This window comes from Peromyscus eremicus, chromosome 8a, assembly GCF_949786415.1.
Source record: "Peromyscus eremicus chromosome 8a, PerEre_H2_v1, whole genome shotgun sequence".
Lineage (NCBI taxonomy): Eukaryota > Metazoa > Chordata > Mammalia > Rodentia > Cricetidae > Peromyscus > Peromyscus eremicus.
The window spans coordinates 15,111,394-15,129,672 of record NC_081423.1 but is presented as its reverse complement, the minus strand read 5'-3'; the positions used below and the strand labels follow the sequence as shown (position 1 = coordinate 15,129,672).

The 18,279-nt window shown below is 45.3% G+C and overlaps 1 protein-coding gene across 3 annotated transcripts in view; it reads left to right on the top strand.

Moving 5' to 3' along the window:
- The window catches only part of Fbxw11 (F-box and WD repeat domain containing 11), a 101,159-nt gene that overhangs the window by 47,908 nt on the left and 34,972 nt on the right, over positions 1–18,279 (top strand). The window contains exon 2 of one of the 3 annotated variants that reach the window (XM_059270232.1): positions 17,496–17,558. The exons of the other annotated variants lie outside the window; for them this stretch is intronic. Coding sequence (XP_059126215.1) covers positions 17,496–17,558 — 63 coding nt within the window. The remainder of the gene's footprint in view (positions 1–17,495; positions 17,559–18,279) is intronic. 3 annotated transcript variants of the gene reach the window in all.

The following is an 18,279-nucleotide window of genomic DNA, read 5'->3' as shown; positions in this document are numbered from 1 at the left end:
GGAGGTCAGAGGACACTCTGTGGAGTTGGTTCTCTCCCTGCACCTTTACAGTACTTTTGAGGATTGAACTCAGCTCATCAGGCCTGCAGAGCCACCTTGCTGGCCCCAGATTCTCCTTAAGATCATCTGACAGTAATAGTTTAAGGGGGTGGGGTGTTCAGGGATAACCTGTTACTCTCTGATTAGATTTGAGGCTGGCACTTCAGGAGGGAATTCACTCCCAACCCCTTTAAACCTGGTCAGAAGCCAGTGACTGAGGAGGCCATGGACCACACCCCCACCTCCACCCCTGTAAACCTGGTCAGAACTTGACTGGGCGGCCACGGGCCTCCGTGGGGGAAGCCACGGCTGTGGTTTTGCTAAGTGCACCTGATGCACCTTTGAAATAGTTTTGTTTTTGCCCAGGGACCAGCACTGTCATCAGCGTTGGTCACAGAGGCATATTTTCTCAGTGGACAGTGAGTGGTAATTGCAGAGGCTCATAATTATTCAGAATGCTGAAAAGAACTGACTCTTGAAAAGTTGAACTCCAAATGAGACATCTCCATTGCGCTTCCGAGGCTCAGGGGACATCGTAGAAGAGGAGGCTGAAAGAAACTAAGAGTTGGGAGAAGGGGTGGCCATCGCTTCCTTGAACTCCAGCAGGCATGATTATCGGCATAAGACCGGCACAACATTGGACCTTTAGCATTCTGCCAGAGGGAGTCAGAGGAGGGGTCATGAGGCCCCGTTCCTCCGGCAGATACAAGTGCAGTTAATAATTAATGGAGAGAGATTTTCTTCAGTGGGGTAGCTGCTGGTAAGGTGCCCTAATTAATCTCAGTGGACACCAAAAACTGGAAGGAAAAGATGTGGTGGGGTGGGGAACTAGTTGAGAAGAGGAAGAGGATGGTGGGGCAAGAAAGGACTTTGGGGGTGAAAAAAATTTGTAGAAAGGATTTTAAGTGTGTGTACGCGTGCAAGCATCTGTTTGAGCGTTCACATATGTGTGGATATACTGTGGAACCCCACAGTATGTTAGCTGTCCTTGCACTCTTGAGGCAGGGTCTGGTGCTGAGTCTGAGGCTCCCTGATTCTGGCAGGTCTAGTTAGCTGTCTGCCCCAGGGATTTCTGTCTCTACTTCCCGAGTGCTAGGATTGGCTGCCCTGCTTGCCTGGCTCTCTACGTGGGTTCCAGTAAGGCACTTTATCTCCTTGTCTACTTCCCTAGTCCAGGATTTAATGTTTTAAAAACAAAACAAAAGTGATTTTTTATACCCTAATAAAGAGAAAAACTCTTAGGACTGAGGATGTAGTGATAGCTTGCTGACCATGTGCAAGACCCAAGCACTGCGTAAATCAACAAGTAACTGGACAGATAAACCTGATTCTCTTTACATTGAAAGGAGGGAGGGTATTTCAAATGCTTGATCATATCTGTTCTTAGTGGTATGCTCCCATGATTTGAAGTGCTGGGTGTGAATGTGAATGAGCTGTTTGCAAGGTTGCTCCTTCTCTGAGTTGGTCCTAGGCTTGCTGAAAAGCTGCAGGTGCGTTACAAAAAAGTGTTTCCAAAGACTTGAAAGCAAAGCTGGCTGCTGTCTTGCCCCTCTGTCTTAGTGCAGGGAGAGTGTCCTGAGTCTGGTGGAACTGAGCTGTGAGTAAACAATGACACTGCTGACATTCAGGCCTCAGGCCCTACCTAAGTTTCACCAAAGCTCTCCATAATGTCCTATATAGATGTGTCATTTCGATTTGTCTTCTAAATAGAGCCTATCACGCTCACTTCATTATAACTCACTGTTTCATGGAGAGGTCCTTTGAAACTATGGAGGTGTATGGTCGCCCTGGCATTTCTCGTTTTCATGTATTGTGTCAGGATAGGTGGTTTTCTGTAGGCTGGAGTCTGCTAGCCGTTATTTTGATGGTCAGATTGCTCCGTTTGGCTAGTGGTGCTTCAAGGGCAGCTCGTGCATCTGTTTGAGCTGCCTTTATCATTGTTTTAAGTGCTTTGTACATTTGTTTGCAACACGTTCAAGATTCTTGGGTTCTCCCATACTCAGATACAAGTGTCCATGCTTAGTGTTGTGGGGACGCCATTGCTTCTGGGCCCAGCCAGAGTGCTAGGAAGTGGAGTTTGTTTCCCTCTGGAAACCTCCGTGAGTTCAAACCCTCAGCCCCAGTACATACAGTCCCATTCCTCCATTTAGCCTTCAGTAAGGTTTTCCTGCCTCAGCCTCCCAGTCGGGAGTACTGACTGGTATGGTCACCACATCAGCTTTGCAGTTGCTTGAGTATTAGTTTCAAGTGCATGTGAGGGCTGGGTTTTGGCAAGCTCCCCCCCCCCCCCCCCCCGTCCAACATTGGTGGTAATAACCCAGTAAGAATGGTGTCTTAATTTACATTTTTAAAGGAACTGAGTGCTCACTTCTTAAAAAAAAAAAATTTGAGCCGGGCAGTGGTGGCACACACCTTGCCTCCCTGGTGCTGGGATTAAGAGGCAGGAGGATCTCTGTGAGTTCAAGGCCAGCCTGGTCTATGTAATAAGTTCTAGGACAGCCAGAGCTACATAGCGAGCAACCCTGTCTTGTGGCGGGTCGGGGGGTGGCGCTGATGCTGAGGATTGATCCCAGGGCTTCTTGCATGCTAAGCATGTGATACACTGCTGATCTATACCCACTGCCTCCAAATTGGCCTTATTTTTCTTGGAACTCATGTGTAGTCCAGGTTAACCTCAAACTTGGAGCATTCTTCCTCACTTCTTCAGCCTCAGTGAGACACCACACCCAACTAGACAACCCTTTCTATATCTGTAATTCCCTTTTGATTGTTCGATCATTATTTGTTTGCTTGTTTGTTTGCTTATGGCATTTCAAGACAGGGTTTTTCTGTGTAGCTCTGACTGTCCTAGGACTCACTCGCTCTATAGACCAGACTGGCCTTGAACTCAGAGATCTCCCTGCCTCTGCCTCTCTGGTGCTGGAATTAAAGGCGTGCGCCACCATGCCTAGTTTGTAATTGCCTTTCTAACACTGAGAAATTTGACTTAGACTTTCCAGTTTTTCACTTGTTTAGTCTTAGGACCTAGGAAATACATTACTGAAAGGTAAATGTACTAAATGAACACTTTTTACTATTTAAAAAAAACAGCGAACTTGAGCTGATGAGATAATTGAAACTGTAGCGGTGCCAGCCTTGTAACGCTGATGCCCAGAAACAGTGTACACAGATATTTTCATAGTATGGTTGAATTTAGTATTTCTTCAGTGAAAATTCTTAGTGGCAGCATTGTTAGATGAAGAGGTATATGTTACCAGATTTTCCTCCCAAAGGGTTGTGCATGCTATCCTAGGCTATAACAATTTAATCCATGTTTCCCCCCAGGATTTACATGTGTTGATGTAGGTTCTGTGAAGTGTAGATCTAATTTTATGTTCCCAAGTTGCTGGCCAGTTGTCCCCACACTACTTGTTCAGAGCTTCTCCAGTCATTGAGCTGCCACTGTTTATCCTGGGCTAAGTGTTCCTGAGTACTGGGGTCTATTTCTGGGCTTTCTCTACCGTTAGCCCAGAATTTGGCATACTGACCCACAGTCCAAATCCAGCCCTGGCTATGTAAACACAGTCACACAACACAGCCACTGCTGTTTACTTGATGCCTTAACTTTCACACTGTGCAGAAAAATACTGTGAGTGCTCGGGACAGAGACTGAGGCTTGCAAAGGTTGAAAGTTTCCTTCTGCCTCAGTGTTCCAGAAGCTCTTCCATTAGAGAGGCTGGGTGACCCCACCCCCACCCCCAGAAGCTCCCCTTCCTCTCCCTTTCTTTCCCCCTTCCCCTCTCCCCCCTTCCTCTCCCTCTCTTTCCCCCTTCCCCTCTCCCGCCGTCTTTCCTGAGTACTCATACAGGTTCATGTTTCCATATGAGCTTGAGTATCTACTTATTTTGCCCCATGAGAAGTTTTTTTTTTTTTTTTTTTTGGAGGTGTGTTGACTTATAAATTGGGGGAAAACATCTGTATAATGTTGAGCTATCTTTTCCAACAACAAGTTATAAAGCAAAAACCAGAGAAGTCTAGAGCAACCAGTCCACAGACACAACCATTCCTGAATACCGAGCGGCCCTGTAGCATTAGTTTTTGAAGAGTTACTTTTTATAGGAATTATCATAAAAAATCCTAGTTTTAAGATGTTCTTTAAATCACAAACTATCATTTTCTAATCTTTCTTGCTTTGGAGCTTATTTCTTAGCTTTTGTCCATTTTAGGCACAGTTGAAAAGCAGATGACTTTAAGTCTCTCCAGTAGGCAGTATGAAGTTTGGTCCCTAATTCTAAGAGCTGCCCACCTCATCGGCTTGTCCTCTTGAGAGCTGTCTTGTCCTGAGAATAGTGTATGGAGAACCATTTCAGGATTCTTTTTCTTCTTTTCTCCACCCAGTGCTTGGGATTGAATCTAGTCCTTGTGCATGCTGAGCAAGCCTTCTGCCCCTGGTATAGATCCCAGATACTTTCCTTCTAGGACTCTGTTCTCTTAGTTTCTACCCATGATGTATTGTGTTTCCTCTTTGAGGTGTTGGGGGTTGGGTTGGGTGCTTTTTTATTTGTTTGCTTTTGAGACAGGGTTTCTCTGTGTACCCGTGCCTGTCCTGGAACTCACTCTGTACACCAGTTTGGCCTTAAACTCAGCTCCACCTGGTTTTATTTATTTTTTTTAAATATGTGTATGGATGTTTGCATGTATGTCTGTGCGTGTCTGGTGCCCTTAGAAGCCAGAAGAGGGCATCAGATGCCCTGGAATCTGATTGCCCTGGGAAACCCAACTTTGTTCCTATTTTTCACAATTTTCTCCTCTATTTGTGGTCTTGTTAGAGATTCACAGACATTTTAGGATGGATTTTTCTTTCTTCCGAAAGCACTTGGGATTCTGACAGAGACTGCATTGTGTTTCTGACTCTGTGGTAATACTTACAGCTTAAGTCTTGTGATCTGTGGAAACAGGGTGTCTAAATGTTGGTGTCTTTAATTTCTTTTCGCAGCATCTTGTGGTTGTCAGATAAATTAATGATGGTTACAAACATTTGTGAACCGCTGTGTGGGTGCTGGGAACTGAACTCAGTTCTCTGGAAGAGCAGACAATGCTCTTAACCACTGAACCCTCTCTCCAGCCCCCCTTTTCGTCTGTGTTTTTAGTCAAGTCATATGTGAATGAAAGTTTTACCATCCTCCCATCCTGTGTTTGGACTAGCTCGGATTTCTAGCACGCTGTTGAAAGTATTGATTTGTCTGACTTTAACCAGAAAGTTGACTTTTTCCAGTAAGTGTGGTTGGTGTTAGTATAGGGGTTTGTAGACTCTGTTCTTTATTAAGTAAGGACTTTCTCCCACAGAGTGCTGTCCATAGTTATATTTTGTCTTTAAGAACTGTCTTGGGAAGGCTGCCTCTTACCATGCACCCTTCACCCCATCAGTTGTGACGTCATGTCTGTGCCGCCTGTGGCTTGTAGAGGCACCAGCAAGTCCCAGGCTTCCTTTCTTTTGCTGCTGCTGCTGCTGCTGCTGCTGTCTGTGCCCTCTGGCTTTGCTGAGTGCCTGGGTGGCGTGTTACTATTGACGACCGCATTCTTTGTGTCCCGTGGCTCTGCTAGTGTCGTGTATTACTGTTACTTTGTTGTGTGGGTTTCCTCTTCCTCTTCCTCCTCTTCCTCCAGCTCCTCCTATACAAGTATGCTGTCAGTGATATTTTTAGTGTTTTGTGTTTTCTTGCTCTGCTACACTGGCTGCGACTAGTAAAATTTGTTTTGGTACGTGAATGGACATTCTAGCTTTGTTCTTGAGTATGGGGGAAATAGCTCATCTTGTAACATTAATTAATTAATTAATGTGTTAGGTACATTTTTATTTTTTATTTTTTAAAATATTTTTTGAGATAGGGTTTTATTACATACCCCTGGCTGGCCTGAAACTCACTCTGTAAACCAGGCAGGCCACATCACAGAGATAGATCCACCTGCCTCTGTCTTCAGGGGGCTGGGATTGCATAGATGTTTTAAAGTCTCACCTTCAGCATTCCTTATGGTCATCCATTATGAAGTACAGGTTCCCAAGCATCTTCTGGGGCTCTGGGAATTAAATCAGAGGCAATCGTGTTTAAAGTGTCGCCTGACAGTTTTTAGTAGTGGATGGGTCTTGAAATTAGGTATTCTGAGCATGTCTGTTGCAGCTGGCTGTTCTGTTGTGTCTTTCTGAGGAGCCACGTTTTGATTACTACTGCCTTGTAAGCTTGAATTTCAAACTCTTTGAAACCCAACTTTGTTCCTGTTTCACACTTTTTTTTTCCTGTTTGTGGTCTTGTGGGAGATTCATGAAAGTTTTAGGATAGATTTTTCTTTATTCCAAAAGCACTTGAGATTGTGACAGAGATTGCATTGTGTTTCTGACTCTGGTGATACTGATTGCGTCTTATCGATCTAAATGTTTGTGTCTTTAATTTCTTTTAGCAACATCTTGTGTTTGTTAGTTAAGCTTAATGTGTATATAGTCTGATTTTTATCGTTTTTCTTTTTTGCATTTATTTCTTCATTCCTTCTTCAGATTCCCAAGTTTTCTTCTGGTGTCATTAATCTGTTTGAAGAACCTTAAAGCTGGCTTCATGACTATTCCTAGACTCCGAGTGACTGTTAGGAAGAAGTGTCCTCTCTGGTCACAGAGCAGGAAATGTGAAGAGTGAAAGTGACTGTTAGATAAAGGATGTGAAGTCTGTTCTCAGGAAAATACACGAGAAGTTAGAGAATCAAAGTCGGTTTGGTCATCCATTTATGAAATACAGGTTCCTAAGCATCTGCTGGGTTTCTGGGAACCCAAATCAGAGGCAGTTGTAGGCACAAAAGTTCATTATGTTATAATTAATAGAGCTAAAAACAGCGTCTTTACTTCCTGTTCATCTCACAAATTATGGGCTGGAGTAAACAGTTTTCATGTGTGTGCATACACATTTTATAGTTCTATCTCTATGAGGCAGTACTATGGTTATTTGGATTTTTAAAAATATATTTATTTATGCATGTGTGTGTAATTCCTATGTAAGTCTTTACCTGTTTGGAATTTAATTTATGTGTGGAATTTGTTTTTAAAGATGTGTTCTGTGTCGTTCTCGTGTGCAGTGCAGTCCCTTGTCGCGTGTTTCACTGTCACCATATGCAGACTTCTTGCTCACTTACTGCTGTCAGAGGCTGGGAAAGATGGCTCACCCAGTAAAGTGTCTCTGCACGAGCAGGAGGACCCCAGAACCCATAAGAAGCCAGGGGCAGCGGTGCACGTCTGTAACTGCAGCTCTGGGGAGTCAGAGACAGGAGCTCCAGATTCAGAGAATGTCTGTCTCAGAAATGAATTAGAGATCACGGAAGACAGCTGACATTGACTTCTGGTCTCCACCCACATCCACACACATGTGCACACCCATACATGCGATGCTTTCTAGGGATGGAGTTATTTAACTCTAGTATAAATGATCACATTTATTTTGACAGTAAATAATGTGTTCTGTTTAAGAAAATTTGCCCATCCCAAGATCCTAAGAATGTGTTGTAGGTAAATAGTAATAGCTTTATTATTTATTGTTTACATTTAGATCTCTGATGTAGAATAGATTGTGTGGGAGAAGGCTTAAGATATCTTTAAAATAACAGGTGCTGTGGTGTTTTAACTAAAAAGTCCATTCTCTTCCTACTGCACCATAGGGTCACTAGTGCTTAGTCAGGTAAATTTAATATGTGGATTTGTGTTTGGATCAGTGTCCTTCCATTGATCATTTGTCTACATGTCTGTTTGCGGAGCTGTCCTTTATTATAGTTATATACTAGTACTTGGTATTCCGTGGTGTGGATCCCCTGGCTTAGTTTATTATTAGATTGCTTTAATTCTCCTGGGCCCTTTATATTTCTCTATGAACTTTTAAATCAGCTCAACGTGTCTGTGGCAGGGGATGGTGGGGGAGGGCAGGGAGGACAGGGGGGAAGGCTCGCCCACAGAAGCCTAATGGTACTTTGACTGCCATTGTGTTGAAACTGTTATTTCTTTATTCTTTTGTGGGGTTTTTTTTGTTGTTATTTTTGAGACAGGGTTTCTCTGTGTAGCCCTGGCTGGCCTAGAACTTGCTCTGTAGACCAGGCTGACCTTGAACTCACAGAGATCCACCTGCCTCTGCCTCCTGAGTGCTGGAATCAAAGGTGTTCACTGACACCACCACCTGGTCTATCTCTATTCTTTAAGGTGAGCTTTTGGTGGGCCTTGATTGTTGGTTTTTGTTTCCCTTTTTCTTCCCCAGTTTTCATTACTTAGTAAATGGTAGCTACCACATTGTAAATGTAACCATCAGGATATAATCTGTAATTTCTTTGGTGTTATGTTTTAATCTTAGACAGACCTGACAAGCTGTAGTTGGACAATAACTAAGTAGTGATTGTGATGTGATATGGTATTTCTAACTTGGGCAGATGTCACTGGTAGGTGCTTCTTGCTTTCTTTTAGTAGACGCAAACCCAGATAAAGAACCATTTTGCGAGCTTTGAATTGTCTTGACTCATGAGCTGTGTTTTATTGGAGATGTTTTCTATGCCAGCAGCACAGGTAGGATGTCTCCCTGTTTTATAAAAAGAAGAGACTACCCCAGAGAGGGCTCCAGTGACTTTCCGGAGTCAAGTTTGTAACTTGACAGCTTTGAGTTGGGGCGCAGGCTTTGCACTGGGGTTCCGGCTCTCTGGGTCGGTCTTTGTACTTAAGTAGATGGCTCCCTTTGTGGTGTGTTCCTCATGACCCTGTGCTTTTGAGCCATTTTTGTTGGTGTTTCTACAGAAACCCTCTCCTCCCTGGCTTCTTGGAGTAAATTAAAAAGTTTTACTTTTAAGGGCGTTCTTGAAGAATAAGTGTACTTTCTAGACTTGTCTGCTGTCTCAGGGAGATGCCAGAATTCTCTTCCCACCCCATGCTGGAGGCAAACTCAGGACCTTGTACAGGCAAGAGCCCTACCACTGAACTACACTCCAGCCACTGTCTGGCCCCTTGGAATACTTAACATTATTCAGTTGAGGTCTTTTGCCTAGGTAACCAGCGCTTGAGGAAAAGAAAGGGTGTCTGTCTCTCAGGTGACTTTGTTTCTAGCATGAGAGGGTCAGAAATGGCGGCATGGCTTTCTTCCTGTGTGTCTTGTAAAGGACATGGAAATAGAGGAAAGGAACAAGGGTTATGTGTTGGTTAAGTGGCGGCGCCCGTGGCTAGCCGTATGCCAATGGATGTTGTGGTGGCGGAAGAATCACGAAGAATCACGAGCTATGGTTACCTTCCTAGAGCTTTATTGAGAGAGAGAGAGAGGGGGCGGGGAGGGAGGGAGGGAGGGAGAGAGAGGGAGAGGGGAGGAGAGGGGAGAGGGAGAATACTGAAGGAGAGGCGATACAGAAAAGAGAGAGGGCACAGAGAGCACGCCCCTTTGTAGGCTGGGACGCTGTAGCAGGCTAGTGATATAATAATCCTTACATTATGAAGTCACCACTTCTTTCTGCGTGGTTTCTAGAAGATGGGAGAGTAGCTAGTATTTATTATGGACATATATTTTACTTCTGCATTTACAGATGCCAAGAGGTATCCTAAGTGCTAAGCTGGTAGAGTGAACAGACCCAACCATATCCATTCTGTGCCGGTTACAGGTCAAAGGAGCCCTTCTGAGTGCTGGGGTATCTCTGACAGTTTTCTTGCGGTGAGGTCCTTTGCGACATTCTTGTCATCTGTTTTGTGAAGGAGTGTGCAGGCACAGAGATGCCAAGTGGCATTTAGCAGGGCTGAACCTGCTGGAGAGTTTGGTAGTTGGCTTCTGTTTCCCCAAGACTACAGCATGTGTCTGTGGTCTTGGCGTGGATCTCTTGCTTTTCCTGGCTGTCTATGTTAAGGGAGATACATTTTTAAGTAAATGTTTAAGTGCATTTTATTTATTCATTTATTTATTCTTAAAGTTTGTTTTATTTGCATGATGAGATCTTAATTCAGTTTGGCACAGACCCTTTTCATTGTTAAATTAGTATCTCCAGGGACTGGAAAGTTGGCTCAGTGGTTAAGTATACTTGCTACTCTTGGGGAGGACCTGGGTTCAGTTCCCAGTACCCACATGGCAGCTCACAGCTGTCTTCTAGAGCAGCAGTTCAGGGCTTCCGGTGTCCTCTCTGGCCTCTGTAGGTATTAGGCATGCACATGGTGCACAGACATACATGGAGGCATACACAATAAAAATAAATCTTACAAAAAAATCTCACCAATCTGTAATAGATGGACTGTCTTCACATTTTGTAGTATACAGATGGCTGTTTACCTGCCCTGGGAGATTGAACCAACCTCAATACTAAAAGCACACAAAAGGAAAATACCTACTTATGTCTGTAATGGTTGTGTACACCCTTTTCCCGCTGTCATTATTTACTGAACAGTACAGTGTGATGGCTACTTGTTCACAGCATTTCAGGGGCAGGATTGTGAGGAGTCTAGAGGTGACTTAAAGAGCATGTATGTAGTTTAAGTGCAAACATACAGTTGTCCTTCCATTTTGGTGTTTGGGGAGGTTCCTGAGATTAGGCCTACGTGGATACCGAGATACAGCCGTGCATCTGCGTACTGTAATTTGTTCTTTTACTTACTCCACATGTTTATCAGTTACACTTGAAGTCAAAAAGGGAACTGTGTATCACCTTATGGCTGGAAAAGCAACGGTACTGTAGGGATAGGCTAGGGAAAAAAGAAATACTGTGATTGAAGACCCCTATGAAACTGTAGCCAGGCATACACTTTGGGGGAATGTCAATAGAGACTGCAGTGACCCAGCTGCACTTGTAAGTAGACCCTGGTATTGCACACGTGCACAGCGGAAGACACGGTAGTTATTTTTAAATGCTGAAAGTGGGCTGGGGTGTGGCCCAGACGTGCTTGGCTCGCTGGCACAAGGCCCTAGGTCATACCCCAAGCACCAAGGGAGACGAAAGGAAAGCTGGGGTGGGAGTGACTGAGTGCATTCACGGCTTCATTTGGGAGTGTGGGAGACAGAACCCAGGGCCTCGTTGCAGGTATACACTCTGCTTTTGAGCTCCATCCTCAGTGGTAATAATTCTTGGAATAATGTACAGAAACAAAATGAACAAACTCCTGTTGTATTTAAGAATTTTAGTGATACAGTGCCAAACAGAGGAAGCCAGACTCAGGAAAGTTAATACAGTGGAATTCTGGGTGGAAAGGAACCACTAATCACTAGGGAGGGCCAATGAAAGCCACAGTGAGAGTTGGGTGTGGTGGTGTGCAGCACCTGTGCCTGGCCCGCAGACAGCTGAGACCTGTCTCAGAAACACACAGAACTCGAACAATAACTTAAACCCTTTCCCCTTGGAGAAGACAGAGAAATGTCTTGAAAACCACATTAATAAGTATTAATAACTTTTTGGTGTCCTTTGTGAAATTACTCTGTAAGTATGTAAAAGCCCATTTCATCCTCTTTTGACCTCTACTTCCCAGAGACTTAGAAAGTTGTTGTCATTCAGGAGTTTGATTGCATATTATGCTGCTTGCAATGACGGTCTCTGCTTTCTGTTTAATTTGGATTTTTTCTACACATCTCACCCATCCACCGTGCCCAGAGCCTTTTCTGGGAATTTGTGCTTTACTCTGTGGGTTAGGTGAATGCCTAACGTGGTCATCTCCTCCTGCCCTTCCTGCCCCTTCTTCTCCTCCTCCTCTTCAGATTTAAAAATGCTGGTTGTAGCTCATTAAATTGATTCGTGGGTTACAATCAGCAGTTGGAAAAGCACACAAGAGACTTATTTTTGTGTGGAAAATTTATTGTTGTCAGGGTGGAATGTCTTTACTGCAGAATTTGCAGTTTTTTTAAAATAATGATTGTTCATTTTAGATGATTCTCAAAGTAGGGAGGTTTTGAAGTGAAAGATATTCTGTGTTGGTTGGTGGCACTTAGCAGCAAAGAAACTACTGCTCATTGGCAAGCCAAGAGGAAGGAGCTGAGGGGTTGGAACCAGCCTGGATTGTCAGGACTGTTGGAGAAGGCAGGAAGCACGGAGACTCCCTTGACATCTGCTGAGCTTTCCTGTTCCAGTCTGGGGGAAGTGTCAACAGAGTCACTGTGGAGAAGGTGGCCACTTCTGCTGGGCCCTTGTCACAGACCATGCGTGTGTCTTAGGACATTATCAAAAGTAGCCTTTTAAAAACAACTGGAATTTTTTATTCTTTTATCTTTGATTGGATACATTTAATGGAGATCCTACTAATTGATCCAACTGATCAAGCCCATGTTTCTTCCTCAGGGTGAAAATTTATCCTGCTGATCAATGCTCGGCATGCTGGGTGGGTCTGCTTTGAGAGTGGAACCCAGGACCTGGGCATGCCAGGCCAGCACTCTACTCCCCAGGTGTACCAGCCTTCTTTTTACCTGTAGTCCAGAGACATATGGTCTGGTGAAATTGTCCCTGGTGGCTTGGAACTCACCCTCTAGCCTAAGCTGCCTCAGACCCAATGATCCTCTGGCCCCAGCCTCTCAGAAACCTGAGATTACAGTCCTTCCCCTGGGGACCTGTATAGAATGGTGTTTCTGAAGGCCATATCCTCAGTGCCTGTAGTTCGATTGTGGTGGTAGAAAAAGTGTCTTCAGAAGAAGATTGGGCTCTTCACAAGGCTTCAGCTGCTGTGTGTGCCCTGTTCCTGAGGGGGTACTCATGCGTGTAGGAAGAGGCTGACTTTGAAACCTGACGCTTATTGATGGGAGACGTCAGGCAAATTGCATAGTATGTCTGAGTCAGGGTTCTCGCCATTGGTAGAGCAGAATGTAATATATGTACTGTCATGCAGGTTGTGGTAAGGAATAGAGGTAATTCACGTAAAGTTTTCAAAGTTTCAAAGCCTGACTGTTGTGGGCCATCATTAAACGGTAATGTTGTTTGGCAGAGCAGGGTTTGATGGGTAAAGGTGAGTTAGCTTGTTGAGCTGAGTTTGGTCCTGGGACCCGCACAGTAGATAGAAGGAGAGGACCAACTAACTGCAGGTGGCACTCTCTCTGCTGTCTTTCTCCACGTGGCTATGGCGCCTGCACAGCGTGGTTTTTAAATGGAACCGTTGTTGGTTCTGCCCTTGGAGAACTGTCAGGTAAGGTGTGTAGTGCTGTCATTAATGTAATTGAACGCCACTTGCAGAAGATGCCAGCAGTGCATTTGATTCCAGTGGCATTCGGCAGTTCTGGAGTCTTGCATTTTGGGTTGGGTACATTGTGGTGGCATCAGTGGAGCTTCGTTCCTTAGGCTCCCGCTGCCACATAGCCACCCCATTTTGCCATAGCAGTGAGATTTAAACAGAGACATAAACCAAAATTACTCAAAGAACTCATAAAAGTTTTCCTAAAGCCCATGGACCTCTAGTAAGAACTCTTATAATTAAAGATTCTCAAATAACTAGTTTGATGGTAAGCAGGACTTAGCCCAGAAGTGTGTATATAATCTCCTCACACTCCACAGAGAGCTACATGACCGTGCACCAGTCACCCTGTATGTGAAGAGCCTCACATACTGTCCCTGGGGCCAAGCAGAGGGACTGTGGTGTTTTCTGAAGGCCAGTGCACAGCACACACTCCTAGAGGACTTCTTTCAAGTGGGCAGGGTGATTTTGCCTTCCTCTTCTCCGGACAAGTGGTCACATTGCCATGCTTCAGGCATAGGTAGAGGCCTGGGATGCCTCTTATGTCTCATAATGCAGCTGCCATAACAAGATATTTTCTGTCCCTAAATACCATTAGTACCCAGGGCAGCCTCCCCAGATCTCAGCTGCTGCTTCCTGGATGGTATTGTTTGGTGGTGGGTTCAGAGTAGGTAGGGTTAAGTGTTTACTTATTTGCATGTTGTGCTCCTGGCAGATAGATGTAGAAGACAAGAAGTGATGACAAGCAGGCAGGGATGAGGGAGCCAGATGGGTATTTAACCTCTCTCAACCTGATTGGCTGACCCCATGGTTTCACCTGAGAATTTGGATGTGTGTCACTAACCTTGACTGCACCTGAACCCTGGACCTGTTGCCTTTAAGAAGTCAAACTCAGTGATATAGAAAGTGTGTGTGTGTGTGTGTGTGTGTGTGTGTGTGTGTGGTGCCTGCATGGCACAAATAGCTCTCTTACGAGAAGTTTGCTGCACTGTTACCGTCATCACTTCCCCACAATCCGTAGAGCAGATTGTGAAGGTGATGGAGAAGAGGCTTCTGCTGGCAATTGTCAGAGTGGCCCTTTCCTTTGTTGAAGTGGGAGGACGAAGACTGTGCCATGGTCCAGTGTTGGCAGATGCATGCTGAGCTATCACAGCAGATGTTACTCCTGGGGGCTGCTTGAGGGAAGCAGTACTACACTGACTCAAGAGTTCTAGCTCCTTACAGAATGGGTGGGAGGTGGTCACTTACTGGGATGTGTGAGAAGTCTAGCAGGTGACGTGTGTGCTCATGTGCATAGGCAGCGTTTCTCATAGGCTTAGACCCCAGCTCATTTTTTCTCTCGACATCTCTCATGCTGTGTAGAATTAAATACTGTTTGGAAGTGATTCACTGGGACTGTGGTCCAGTGGTCAGGTGCTTTTAGCAAAATGAGGGACTGAGCTGGAGCTGTAGAGATGGGGGAAGTCACGACAACCGGCCTCATCCGTGTAGCTTTAGTGCTGTCCTCTGTTGGTAGTTTTTCTCAAGTATATAAGAGAAGCTGAAAATATGCAGGAGGGGGAGCTTGTCTGGCCCTCGGAGGGTTTCACTGAAGTGTAATCAGTTAGCTTCTGTAGTCCAGCCTGAAGAGAATAGTTGGCATTTCTTCAGAAGAGCTATGTTCCTCTCAGCTGTACAAATAATGCTTTTGCTATTTTAAACAGGTGAATTTAAACCTCCACTGTAACGATGGCTGCTACTGGTGTAGTCTGCAGGACTCCTGACATTTTTGATTCCTCCTTGAGTCAGGAAAGACATCATGGTGTGTCTTAGTTTTATTGCTGTGAAGAGACACCATGACCCCAGCAACTCTTACAAAGGAAAACATTTAATTGGGGCTGGCTTACAGTTCAGAGATTTAGTCCATTTTCATCATGGTGGGAAGCGTAGTGTTGTGAAGGCAGACATTATGCTGGAGAAGGAGCTGAGAGTTTTTTTTCTCCCCTAAGATGTATTTATTATGTATAGTGTTCTGTCTGCATGTCTGCCTGCAGGCCAGAAGAGAGCACCAGATCTCATTTCAGATGGTTGTGAGCCACCATGTGGCTGCTGGGAATTGAACTCAGGACCTTTGGAAAAGCAGTCAGTGTTCTTAACCACTGAGCCGTCTCTCCAGCCCCAGAGATGAGAGTTCTACATCTTGATCTGCAGGCTGCAGAAGGAGACCGTCAACCACTAGGCCTGGCTTGAGCTTTTGAAACCTCAAAGCCCACCCCTTAGTGACACATTTCCTCCAACAAGACCCCACCTCCTAATAGTGCCCCTCTCTATGGGCCTGTGGGAGCCGATTCATTCAAATCACCGCACGTTGCTTAGGTCAGAACCGCTCTTTCTAACTGCCGTACTCAGGCAGTAAGGAACCAAGATACTCAATTCCAGAAAGTTTAAGCTTAGAATATACTACAGACCTTATGAATTATGAGGAGCCTGGCTCTCCACTTAACTTCCCATCATTCCACGCTCTGCATGTGCTTCTTCCTGCCATGCTTCTGTCTCCTTGCCATTTATTTCTTTGTTTTTCGATACAGGGTTTCTCTGTGTAACAGCCGTGGCTGTCCTGGATCTCGCTCTGTAGACCAGGCTGGCCTCGAACTCACAGAGATCCCTGCCTCTCCAGTGCTGGGATTAAAGGCCTGTGCCACTGCCTGGCATCTCCTTGTCATTCTTGGCCGCTGCTACTGTGACATGCCACTTTGTAACTTCATGCTCAGGGATGAGGTCCTGAGTCACATTCTCAGTTTGCCTGTTCTGTGGAAAACTGTTGGCTTTGTTAGTCTCCAGGGCTGTTCCAGGTAGTATAAGGATAGTGACATGGGGGTGCTTCACAAGCAAAATATTTGTTCGCTTCTTCTCCCTCTTCTTCTGCTTCAGGACTGTCCACTGATTCCCCTCCCCATCCCCATTTCCTGCACCCTGTCACTGGCCTTGACATTCTGGGACTTTTAGATTTTATTGAGGAAGATTGTCCATTCTACTGTGCCCAGGTCACTGAAGTTATAAACATGTGAAGGTAGCCTTGGGAAAGTAGCGTCCTCAACGCAGGGAAGGAGGCATCTCCGACCAGAGATTCAGCACCAGGCACAGCACTGGTGGTCTCACCACACCCTGTGACTCTGTTTGATGAGTGACTTCCCTTCCCCAAGGTCCCACACTGAGTGACCAAGTCAATAGTCTAGTTTCTTGCTCTGGCTCTCCTTCCGTGTGCCACCAAGGTAGACAGTAGTGACTCCTCCTCAGTGGTGACTCAAGGTCACCATTGCGGATTTCCCATTGGTCTGTTGGGAAGTCTCTGTGGGTGGAGCCCACACATTTCAGGACTTAAAAGGTAAAGGAAAAGTAAGGAGGGTTTGAGAAAGAAGCTTAGCCCTGAAGATGCAACCAGATCCCATAGTGTTGGTAACTTTGATAGATCTGTAATGAACCTTCCGGGAAATGCTGTGGGACCGATGTTGGAGTTAAGTTTTGTGCTCCAATCTTTGAGAGTTCTAGGTTTGGGAAGGAACCTTAGAGAGAGTCCCTGGCCGCTAGTGAGCTGTTCTTTAGAGCACAACCCTCCCACTCCCCCTTCTCACTAAGGCTCCACTTAGCTGTTAGGTGGGAGCTTCCAAAGGGAAAACCCCGTCATGATAAGCTCCAGTTAATGGGCGTCTGCTGAGCCACTAGGTCACCAGAAGGGATAATTACACAGTTTCTTTGTGTGGTAAATACAAAAATGGAAAAAAAAAAATGTGTTCTGAAGGCAAGCCAGATTGTTAGTGACTAACTGTCCTCTTGAGAAAGAGCGCTGGGGCACCCCTCCATAGCTGTTGGGAGAGATGGCAAGACCATTTCCCAAAACAGCTATGGAGGGAGGTGCTTGGAGGGCCTTGTCACTTGTGATTGCTGGTGGATGGGGTGCATTACTGAACAGCAGGCATTCTAGGAGACATCTTGTTCAACCATTGGGAACTTGTGAATCTCTGAATATTCTGCCACAAGCCATAGAACAACCAATGCTGATGAAGGTGTACTTCCACCGCACCCCACACGTTAGCTGGTTTCCAGTCATGGCCAGCCTCCAGAATGAAGACTGTATGCTTACTGTTGATTTATGGAAGATGAAGCTAGCTTCCTGACCCAGAATGGCATGTTAGCCACAAGCCAGACTTCTTGGCTTTGCATCCATTATCTAGTTTGAGATCTAAGTTTATGCCTTGCAGTCATTTAGGTTTTGCAGAACTCGGCATAATTCAAATAACCTGTTTTTCCCCCTTAGAACACTTCAGTTATGGAAGATCACAGTGAAGATGAGTCCCCAAAGAAAAGTGCTCTTTGGCAGGTAGGCACCATAAGCCAGCAGATTACCATAGAAAAGTTCTGCCCTTGCTCGTGTCCTCACTGAGACCGGAGCCCAGCCTCAGAAGCCACCCTATTAGCCAGACCATCATTTCCTCAGGGAAGTGTCCTTAGTATAGTAAATAACTTTGGAGTTTCCTGAAAGATTCCGAAAGGGCATTAACCTGAAATACTGACTCTGGCCCAAGATGGACCGTGTGGAAATCCTCCATCCGGGAATGGTGGGAGCATTTAGTTTCTAGCCGAGGGCAAACCTTATGGCGGTCCTGCCCCACGTTCAGAACGGCTGCTCTCTCCGTTCACACACCCTCCGCTCTACCCTGCTCTTCCTGTGGGGCACTTTCTTCTTTCATTTCAGTCCCTGTTTGCGGCTCTCTGCTTGTTCCTTCCAACCTCGCAGGATTTGAGGTGGGGGGTCTGGGGAACATGCAGACCTTCATGGTTTAGTGTTTTTATTAAGCATTCTGGTGAACATTTTCTCCTTTGTGAGGACGTGAGTAAAGGCACAACATATATAGCACAAAGCGGGGGGGGGGGGGGAAGTTACCTGGGCTCATTTGATTAAAAATGATGGAGGTAGGTTAGTTAGCTAGAATAATCTACGCACAAACTTAAAATGAAGTGAAACAAGGTAAAACTAGAAGCTGGAAAATGTGCTCCTAAATCTGCATGTGCCCTGCTTGTCTTTTTTGAACATCATGTGT